The 10,938-nt window shown below is 46.1% G+C and overlaps 1 protein-coding gene across 1 annotated transcript; it reads right to left on the bottom strand.

The window, feature by feature from the left end:
* Positions 1–70: 70 nt before the first annotated feature.
* CLDN11 (claudin 11) lies at positions 71–10,938 on the bottom strand. Its single transcript, XM_032986551.2, has 3 exons — positions 10,442–10,938; positions 7,420–7,584; positions 71–1,278 (listed from the first exon to the last, which is right to left on the bottom strand). The coding sequence occupies exons 1-3, from the start codon at positions 10,665–10,667 to the stop codon at positions 1,046–1,048; spliced, it is 624 nt and encodes a 207-aa protein (XP_032842442.1). The 5' UTR covers positions 10,668–10,938; the 3' UTR covers positions 71–1,045.

The raw sequence follows: 10,938 nt of genomic DNA, 5'->3' as shown, positions 1-10,938 counted from the left end.
GGGAAACCCCTGTCGTGGAAAACCTAGCTATGGAAACACACAGGAAGGAAGGAAAAAAAGAAGCCAGTGGTTGCAGGTACTGTTATTTATTGTACAGTATTTCACTGAAAGTACAAAGGCATCATCAGTATTCACCAGAATTGTATTGTAACAGGTACATTATACTGCGCGTTAAAATGTGCTACTTTAATGATGCAAGACAAAATGCAAATTTAGAGGAAGAAAGCAAGGAGTTTAAAAAAATGTAAAAATACATTTTTAGTAACTGATCTGTACAAAGAAAAATAAAAACAACTAACCAAAAAAAAAAAACCAAACCAAACCAGAGTGCGGGGATTAGAGCCCCCAAAGTCATTTAAAAATATATAAAAAGTCACTGTTATCTACCATGTCATTAGGACCTTTTGTTTCTGTTTCCTTCATACTGATGACTGGGGGGGTGGGGGAAATACTGTTACTAAAATGATCAAACTCATACAAAAGTATTTACAGAAAAAGGCAGAAAAAAATCCCCTACTCTTGTTCCAAAAGAGAAACATTTGCCTGGTTGGAGAGTACAGCCTTCCCTCCCTACCCTCGTGCCCAAACCGTGCCAAAGTGGTGACCTTGAACAGGGGAAAGCAAACAGTGACATGGTGGGAGAAGCTGTCAGAGTCCTTCTAACAATGGGAAAATGTCTCTGTCATTTCCGTTTTATTGCTTTAAACTCTCCTATAATCAGGGGAGCTGGAAAATAAAATAAAACCCCTAAAACCCACATGACGACCCCAAACCATTCGAGTCATCCTGGCCGCAAGAAGATGGGGCAGGTGGTCAGGACAAAATGGGAAGGACCAAGAGGTAGGGCTGGCTGGAGCTTTCTTTTCTAGAGAAGGGGGGGAGCAGATGGGGAGAATAACACTTCAAACTACCAGACATTTGCGCTGCTTTTCTAAATCTTCCCCTGGGAGCCTGACGGCAGTGTGCGTCAGTAGAAGCAAACCCAGGGCACACAAACCCACCAGCCAAAGCATCCGACGGCAGCCGTGGGATGTCCCCAGGACGCTCACACGTGAGCGCTCTTCGCGTGGGTAGGGGAGCTGGATCCCGAGGCGTAATAGAAGCGGTTTTCACCGAACGTCTGGGCATCCCCCGAGCAGCAGACGATGACGCAGCCGCCGAAGAGGCAGAGGGCAGAGCCGATCCAGCCCGTGTACAGGGAGTAGCCGAAGCTCATGATGGTGGTCTCGCGGTGGGCGCACACGGGAAACCAGATCGTCGCAACCACGCCGCACATGGCTGGGGAGAGAGGGAAAGGAAAGGTGACTCCAGCACGTAACCCCGCCGCGGGGACACAAAGCACGCCAAAGGGGAGAGGAGGCTCTGCAGGACGGGGGACAGAGAGGGAAGCCCACCCCTCCTCCCTTGCAGTCCCATGGTGGGACCCAGGAGCATCAGCATCGCGGCTCGGTCCAATAGATCTCTGAGCAGGAGACAGCGTGGGAGCCTCACGGGGAGAGAGATCAAGAGAGAACAGCTATCTCTCTCAGGCACCAACAAACAAGAAGGAAAAACCAACTGCTGCTCCACACTGTTGTATTTCTTACAAAGGAAACAGATTTGTTCCCTAAAAGTACCTTTAAGGGGGAAGAATGAAAGTAACCCCTGAAATTGATGCGCTGGAGAGCTGCAGAATTAGGAATAGGTTAGATGTGAAGCAAGACCACGAAAGCCACATGCATCAGTGAGACAGTAAAATAAGCGGCCCCCAGTCAACCAGTTTAAATCACTATTTCTGCATGAACTCAGCCCACATCAATCAACATCACTGCAGTTGCTCTACTGAATGGTCACATAAACACTAACAAAATATCCCAGCACTTAGCAAGACAGAGTAGGGTTTATAAAATAGAAGCAGAAAATGTGCAGGGACAAAATAAGCGGCAGTACAGCATTATTGTTGGGGTTTTTTATGGTGAAGGAAGTGTCTCACAACTCTGGAAAGCAGGTTCCACTTCCCCATGGAAAATTTCTCTGTATCAGGTGATGCGGACAAACCCAGCAAGGCTCTCCAGAAACCTACAGAATGGGATAAAAATGGGACTTCATCTGAAGGGAAAACAGGTATTTTACCTAGAGTAGAGTTCACAGTGGGTCAAAAAATGACTGAGGACTTAACGTTTTGCTTGAAATTCCACAGCTTCTTTCCATGAAAAGCAGGAAGGCTGCGGCGGCGGTGCTGCGAGGATTGCTAGGGAGGTGACGTGTGAAGCCGAAGCCCTCGGGACAGTTAAAGCCGGTTCAAACCCAGCACTTTGCAGGCAGCCAGGCGAGGGACCGCAGCGCTTTCAGCGTGCAGCACGCGCGCACGGTTGGCTCCAAGCAGGGAGGAAACACGGGCCCCTCACTGTCCTTGTGCTACACAAGGTCACACTCACGACCCTCACTAAGGGTCCTACCTCCATCCTCCAAAGTCCCCACAGGCACCGAGGGCAACAGGAGTTGATGGTGTTAATCACCTCACAGGAGCAGGTCCTAAAACAATACTCCTTTATGGCCTCTACATCTGAGAAGAATTAATCTGTCAATATTTACTTGCCTCTGGGACAAGCTGTGCAGGACTCTATCCTTGTGGCTATCAGAGAATCAGAGCAAAACAATAACAGGACTGTGGCAGCCTTACAGATTTCCACCGACCGCGTTAAAAGGTATCTGGAGGCAGTGTCAAGAAGTTAAGGTTGCAAGAGGGGAAAAAAAGGGGGTGAGATTAAAAATAAGATTGTTTAGTTAAAGTGGAGAACAAACCATAGCTCCTGGCCAGTATAGCAAAAAACCCATCCCCAATAGCTGCAGTTATTGTGAGAGAAAATATTTTCTTATGGAAAAGAGAAGAACATTTGAAGGATGTTAATAAAGCCAGCAATAATTTTGGGCCTCCTCAAAGCAAGGGCCCTGCGGCTTTGGAAGGAATTTTTGAAGAAGACAGGGAGGGGAGAACAGCGTTTCTCCTGCGTGTGGATCAGTCCTGCAAAGAGCTCATGAGCCTCTAATGCTTTAAAACAAAAATGTATCAGTTGGGAATCCACAAAGCATTCTAATGGGCTCCCAGATAAAAAGCTTCTTTGTTGTCCGAAAAGGCACAATCATCTTTTCTTTTTCTGTCAGCAGTAAATATATATATATTTATACATATTTATGTCCATACACTGTAAGAGCCTTATCTATCCAGACCCTCCCCCACAACACAGGACCAAAGAAAACACTTGCACTGGGGTGAGAAGAGCTCTCGGGGACACTAACACAATGGCATCTCTTGTGTGTGTGGCTCAACTACATGTAAAACCACCTTATTTTAATGCTGACAATACTTGAAAGCTCTGAAGCACAAGCCAAGGACTTTGCATGGGTTATCTTGACCTCTCTGTCTTCGGAGGCTACCAGCTGCCGTCAGTCACCAGCGACCCCGTTGCTCAGCAAGAGGAACGCCCCGAGACAGGACTGGATTTCATTGCTGTGCACAGATTAGATTGGGTTGTAAACCCTCCAAGACGATGTGAAAAGGATGGTCTGTGATTGCAATATTTCTTGGTGAGCTCAAATTTTGGTCTAGCTGTACCACGGAGAAAGGCTGGAAAAAAGTTGGTTTGCCAAGAAACCCAAAGGGATCGGAAAAAAGCCTTTTAGGGCAAGTTTCAAGTACGAAAATAGCTGCCTACAAAGAAGAACTCTTTGACTAGAAATTATTACCCCTTCTCTTTTGTGTTGATGCCAAAAGATTCTTTGCCTCTCTCTAAATATGAACCTCTTTAGATAGTAGAGCTGCTGTAGTCAACATAGTCTAGCAGAAAAGTAAAAGAAAGTCTGCAAACAGAAAGGATATTTCCTATTAGACCAAATACGTTAGCTGGAGAAACAGGCATGCTTTGGGGCACACACATACTAGAAAGCTTGACTGCTTTTTGCAGCTCAAGTAGGCTGTGCTGCAAAAGTCATCTCAGTAATAGTATGGTTGTCCTCACTCCATCAGATCACTGTAAATCCACAGGGACACATCCCCGGCTCCCAGTATTTCTAAATCCTTTTGGACTATGGGCTTACAATAGCTCAATCTGTTGAGCTGAAACTCATTGCAGACATAACTTAATTCTGCATTATTCTGCATATTCCACATTACAAGCACAATATAATCAGATGGAACTACACATAGACAAGAAGCACAGAAGGTACTTGGGGAGGTGGGGGAGATAGAGCAGAATTACTCTAACTCAAGGGACAGTGAGTCCCTGCCAAATTCCTTAACTGTAAGTTGAAGGCTTTCTGTGGAAGAAATAATACTTTTCTTTCATAGCCAAACTTAATTATTCTGAGTTACTGACTCAAAGTCACACGAATTTCTCTTTCAAAGCATTTGGTTGAAATAGTAGATATCCATGATTTTTTTTTTTCTATGTTTAAGTCAATCTTTTTATCTTGATATCTTATGGTTTTACAAGTAAATCTCATGCAGCGTCCAGAAAAACTTATGAATACCCTTTAATTTGTGTACAATACCTAATATGGTCATTTTGCAGTAGTAATTGTAGTAATTCCCAATAACTAACATATTTTTCATCTGTGTTTTCCAGTGTCTCGAGTCCCTCACCTCCATTAGGAAAATGCCTGCTTGGTTACCAGCACGGGGTCCCCCGAATTAGTATCAACAACACAGGATGGGCCAGGGTTTTTCCATCAACATGAGTGTATGAAATGTTTTCCTACTGGCTCAGAGCAAACCTCTGCTGATGGTTGTTTTCAGCAATAAATCAATTCTCTCTGACAGATAAGATCAAGCAAAGACATAAATACATCAGCAGGCAGGATAGGAGGGTCTGCACACAGGTTGCACTCTGCAGCCTGCTATTATCAGTGGACAGAAAAATCAATGGAATATCTGAGCCCATTGTTTTCCTGGCAAATTTTCAACTGGTTTTGGGGTTTGTTTTTTTTTTTTTTTTTTGGCTCCACACTGTGTTTTCCTTTTTAATAAATTTCAGTGATAAACTGCCATCCCTTCCCCGAGCAATAAGTGAAGTTTGCCACGGGGCCAGCTCCCCTGATCGTATCTCCACTCTCTATTTCTGCTCTGTGAGTGTTTTGGGGTTTGTTTTCTTTTAACCAGAGCTCTGGGAGTTGGTCTCCACTTAGAGGAAAAGGCTGGAGCCGGTGTGGTTGGCGAAAACCACAAATGAGAGTTCAGTGGCCAGAGAGTAAATAACAGTCCAGCACATATTACCTCTAGAATATAATGATTTTTAAGTCAGTATTATGTCTTTTGAGGCCTGAATCAGGCTTATTAAATGCTCTGGAATGTTAACACCTCAGTTTGCAAATAATAGATCATTAATCAGCTTAAATAATGTCAAAGTCCCAAGCTCTGTACTTTATTTTCCTTCCAAAGGGACTGTCTTGCTGATCAGCCTGGAAAAATTTGGGTTTTGTAGAAATAAATGTGGCTTGTTGTTTTTTGCTTTTTTTTTTTTTTTTTAAAAAAAAAAAAGAGCTTATTTATTCTTCACTTGTGATCCGACAAAAATAGCATTATTGTAATTGTGACTAAAACATTGTCACCAGGCTGCTGTTCCCAGCCCAGATCATTCAGGACGCCACCAACATAAGCAAACCACTTCAAAACTCACAGGGGTAAAAATCAGTAAGAAGTCCAAATCTGACCCAAAGAGACATCTGCCAATGTGTCTGTAAATACACATTTCCTTTCTTCACAGGATCTACTTAGGGGGAAAATCATGTTCTGAGGCTGAGGGGAGCCTGGCTTATGGAACATCGCAACTCCTCTCCTCCACCCACTTACATTTATTCTCCTCCCTGGTTTTACACTGCAGCAAGACCCGGACAGGAGAGTGGCACACGAGACCCCCGCACCCTGCTGCAGTGCTGCCCAGTACGGGACTACACTTGTTCTAACGTGGTGTTACCCAACACTGCCACTGCAATTTGTCTGCCACATGTGCTGGTCCTGAAATCCTGTTGCCCTCTGGCGAAGCAGATTTAAGGGCAATACTCTCGCCTCCACGCCCGCAGTCACGAGAACGGGGCTGATCTACAGCACGGTCCTCCTGGACTAGAACCAAAAACTTGCGTTTGTTTGCCACAAAGTGCAGTTCTACTGGGCCTCCCCCATCCTCGGCAGGGGAAATCCAGCAGAGCAGTCTCCTCCAGTACCAAAATTTCATTCACAGGCAGAAAAAAAAACCACTTTTTCTTTCACTTTTCCAAGCCCAAATGTGTGACACAAGGTTTCAGGACAGGGATGAAGGCCGCATTCCAACAGCTCTCTAATGTTGCTGTTCATGATCAGGATGTTCTAAACAGGCTCTATAAAGCTGATTTTAGGACTTCTAGCTGTGGCAACATGCCCTTAAACCTCGCAGGCATTGAAAGGGCCCCTTGGCCTCAAGTCCCTTAGATTTTGGATATACCAACTCCTACTAACTGCTCCTCACCAAGGCACTGGAGGAGGGACTGCCTGCAAGGAAGGAGCATCCAGAGGACAGCCCCCGTGAGCATGCAGCTATATCCAGTGCCCACTTGAAAAAAAAAAATAAGGAGAAGAAGAAGAAGAAAGAAGACAGGCATGATGTCAGCGCTGGCCGCCAGCGACCAGCAGAGCCACACAAAGAGGCCACTTTCCCTCACCCCTCCTCCTCTGCTGCACAGACGGGTAAAAACAAGGCACCGCAGCCTGTTGCTGGGATGACGAGGCTTCAAGAACATGCAGGTGTTGCATTGGGGACAATGAGCTCCACAGTCTGCGCTGCTCAAAACAATCTCCTTCACAGGCACTGAGGACGGGAAGAAATTCCCAGGGAAACTTGGAAGCCAAGGGCAAGGCTGACCAGAGGGGGTTGGGAGGCACAGGGGACATGCCAGCCCTCTTCCCAGGTTCATGCCACCTCCTTGCTCCCTTCTCTACTGTCCCCTCAGGACCAGCACCCCCTCATCCACGGGCTTCCCTTCTCAAAAGCTTACTTTGACCTGTCTGCATCTGCCAAGTCCAGGGAAAATTTGGAGGCTAGCCATTCCCCTGTAAGCAGCTTGAAAATTTAGACCCTTTTCCAAAAATGGGATCGCTTCCACCGTGAACTGGCAAAACCACTATCACCCTCCCACAAACACGGGCAGTGGCCGTGCCCAAGGATTCCACAAGACAATGCACAGGAGGGTTTCGCAGCCTCCCCCTCTTTGCCCTGCCTCTTGTCTTTGTCCTCCCACTCCTGTTCATGCCTTTTGTTCACCCCACAGACTGTAGGGATGCTGGAGAGCTTCAGGGTCAGCCCAGCCTGGACAACCATCCTTTCAGGTGAACATGTTCAACCAGTTTGCATCGTGTCATCCTGGAGCAGAGGAAGACCTCCGGCTCTCCACGTGCGGCGGGCGCCTTACCCAGGAGGATGATGAGGATCCCTCCCAGCTGGGACCGCCGGTACTTGGCAGCTCCAGGCTCATGGCCCATCCGGATGCAGGGCAAGACTGTTATCAGCAAAAAGATAGCGGGAAGACCCAGGACGGAGGCAGCGATCATCAGTGCTCGACATGCTTGGACATACCCTGTTGACAAGGCAAGGAAAGAGGATTTTAATTATTTGGCACAAGGGAAGGAGACCTGTGGACAAAGGCTCCTGTTTGATTAGCTCCCAACGCTTGCATTGAGTACAGGAGACAGGCTGAATCCTTTGTGTAAATGAGTAAGGCAGTGAGATCGCAGCACAGTGGTTAGTGCACGAACACGGGATGTGCAAGCTCAAAATTTTCCAGTGAACAAGCAGCACCACCTGGAAAACATGAGCTCTTCGCAGCAAGACACTGAGAAGTCATGGGGCTGGGAGAGAAGGGCAGGGAAAATAAGAGAAACAGCTAGGAAGGTGTTTCCTTATATCTTCATAAGGACAGCCTTGATTAAATAACAAGAATTTAAAGTCTTAAAGAGCGGCTTGCTGTGAACAGAGGAGGTCCACAGTCATCCAGAGGAGGGCTGAACAGTTGAAGACCCATTACTGAAACGTGCAGGTCCATGAGATACTACCACCGGCTGCCCCAGGTTGCTGAGGACTGTTGACCTGGGAGGAGGGACGCCCACCAACCCCAGCCACGTCCCAGCGCTGCACCCCCGGAGCCCAGCCGGGTAGCGGGGTTGCAGAGGAGACCCGAGGCTCGAGCTGACCACTGGCACAGCTCCTCCTTAGGGAGAAGAAATGGCTTCACTCTGCAGAGCTGCTTGGGTTGCCACAGCCAAGGGCCACGTTATTCCTCCGGGTCCCTACGGACATCACGGGATTCCCCGGCCCTTCATCAGCTACCCCCCCGCTCCTGCCTGCCCCTGTGCAGCAGCAACCTGACACAAGGCAGTGGGGAAGAACAGGGGCCGGGGACTGTGGGCGTGCTGGGCAGGGCCACGACATTTCCAACACTCTGTGAGAGTCTATGTATAATAATGTATCCATTTTTAATATTAGTATATACATTTTAAGTATATATAACTTATTCTTATATATTTTAATATATAACATTAAATCTACTGTATAAAATTTATATGTAATGCATGAAATTTCTATATATTATATAAAATTTATATGTAAATACATAAAAACAGGTCATTACTTGCATGCAAAAGAAAAAGAGCAAGTGTCAGATTTGCTCCAGTGCCTGGTGAGCCTCCCCACCAGCTCTCGGGACAGTCTCAGCAGAGCGAGTATGCTGGTTCTCTTTCCCCTCCTGTTAATAAAATAAAGCTGCCACATGCAGACATGGAGCTTTATGATGCCTCAAACAATATCCACAACAAGGCCCACAAACAAGTCCCCCTGACATACAGGTAAAACACCAGGAATGAGGATTTTACTGTTCCTGGGAATGAAGACTCTGTGTATATTATTGTATATTGTGTACATACTGTGTATATTTGCTTGATTTTTCAACAGAAAACTTAACAAAAAAAGTTACCTGAGGAGTTTAGGGCAAAAAATGAGACCCTAAACAAAGGAGATGGCAGTGCCCAGTGTGGTTTCTGTGCAATCAATCCAAATTAAACCAGAATACAAACATATTCATTTTAAAAACTTGACTCAGACACTGAAAGACTCTAAATACATTTCAGCTATCGGGCACACTAGAATAAATTTCCCTCTCATGGAGAGCTGTGGGTATCAAATAGGTTACAAGCAGAAGAATCTTGTTGTGTGATTTGTTTCTGCTGGAGAGAAGCATTGCTTTCTGCTGCTGAAAGGTCTATTTATTAAATTTCATTCAATAATATTTCTTCATGGTAAACCTTTTCTATGTCTTCTGTGCCTGATCATATTGAACAATAGTAGCAATAAGGAAGGTAAATTGACTAAAATAAAAGTATACACACACAGAGAAAGGGAGAATAGGAGCTAGTCTGAGATATTCAATATAGCTAAGCACTATGTGATACAGACTAGACTCTGTAACAGAGAAATGCAGAAATAATTTTTTTAAACTCTTGTGAAATTATTTTCAGAGTAGTTTAAACAAATAAATAAGAAAACATGAAAGAAAAGTACAAGGAATGGTTATTCATACCCTGCCGGTTTTGGAAGAGACATCTCTGACGTGCTAGAGAAGGTTCAATCTAAAATGCAGCAGAACAAAGAAGCGCTGCAGAGTTAGCAGTGATTGAAACAGGTAAGATCATTAACTAAACTTACAGGGACAAGACCACACAAGACTTTGGCAGGTTTAATTAACTCAAAAGATGTATTAATACTGATGAAACACCTTGCTTAATTTTTGTTTTGCAGTAAACTAGGTGAAAATTACTATCGAATCAGAAAATATCAAGACGAGTTAAATATAGTTACTTTTTTTTTTTTTTTTTTCTTTCTGTGTAAAAGTTCTGTCTTGCCTTACAACATGTGGGAAGCGCAAGACCATCAAGATTAATGATGATCCTCCAAAAGATTAAAAGCCATAGCAGCATTAATAATAGATGCTGAAACATTCGTTATACTCAAAATCATTTTAAGGAATGGAACCTTAACAATTGTAATAGTTCATCATCATTTCAAAGCAAAACTCAAGATATTCTGTTATAGCTCAAAGTATTCCATTATACCTGAATATACTATATATGTTTTGCAATGCCCTCTAGATACAGGATGTAAAAGGAACTGTAAGCGTTTACTAAGAGCAATGATTAAACATTAAATGGACTTTAATAGCCGCAGATAACACGGTCCCTGGGTATGATAAAACCAGGTATAATTTAATGAGAACCACGTTAAGAGCTCGCGTTCTCATTCTTTAGAGTGTGAGCATCTCCTGCACTGATGAAGTTGAAGGAGCTTCTCCATCCATTCATCCCGAGCAGGACCTGCCCGGCTCGGAGCCCGGCTTCCCTCCTCGCCGGGTGGGACGGGGGGGGGGGAGGACGGGGCACACGTACCTGGCAGTATGAGGATGTCCACGAGGGGCTTGCAGTGATAGAGACCCGTCGCCATCACGCAGTCTGCCCACAGCCCCTTGGATCCCAGCTCATCCATCTTCCTGCAGGTGGTAATGGTGTAGCCGCAAGTCACCACCCAGTCGTTGGTGGCCGTTGCCACAACCACCCCGATCCACCCGATGAAACTGCAGACGAATCCGGCGAGGTGCAGGCAGGTGGCCACCATCTCGCTCCCGCCGTGGGGTGAGGTGGGCAGGGGAGAGCCCGCAGGGGTTCGGCGGAGCCGGCCGGCGAGCTCCCGGCTGCTGGGACCTTCTGGGGTTCGGTGGGACGAGGTCCCTGGTCAGGCGCGGCCGCAGGCACTCGGCTGCCTCTGCCCAGCTCCCTCCCAGGGAGGGGTCAGAGCTGCCTCCAGCCCCACAACGCGCGGGAGGAGCGAGCGGGGAGCCCCAACTTCTGCCAGTTCGTCGAGAGAGTGGGAGAGGAAGGAGGGTGCG

Source organism: Tyto alba, unplaced genomic scaffold (genome assembly GCF_018691265.1).
Source record: "Tyto alba isolate M040663 unplaced genomic scaffold, T.alba_DEE_v4.0 Super-Scaffold_10, whole genome shotgun sequence".
Classification (NCBI taxonomy): Eukaryota; Metazoa; Chordata; class Aves; order Strigiformes; family Tytonidae; genus Tyto; species Tyto alba.
The sequence above is the reverse complement of the archived record's forward strand: the minus strand, read 5'-3'. Positions and strand labels throughout refer to the sequence as shown.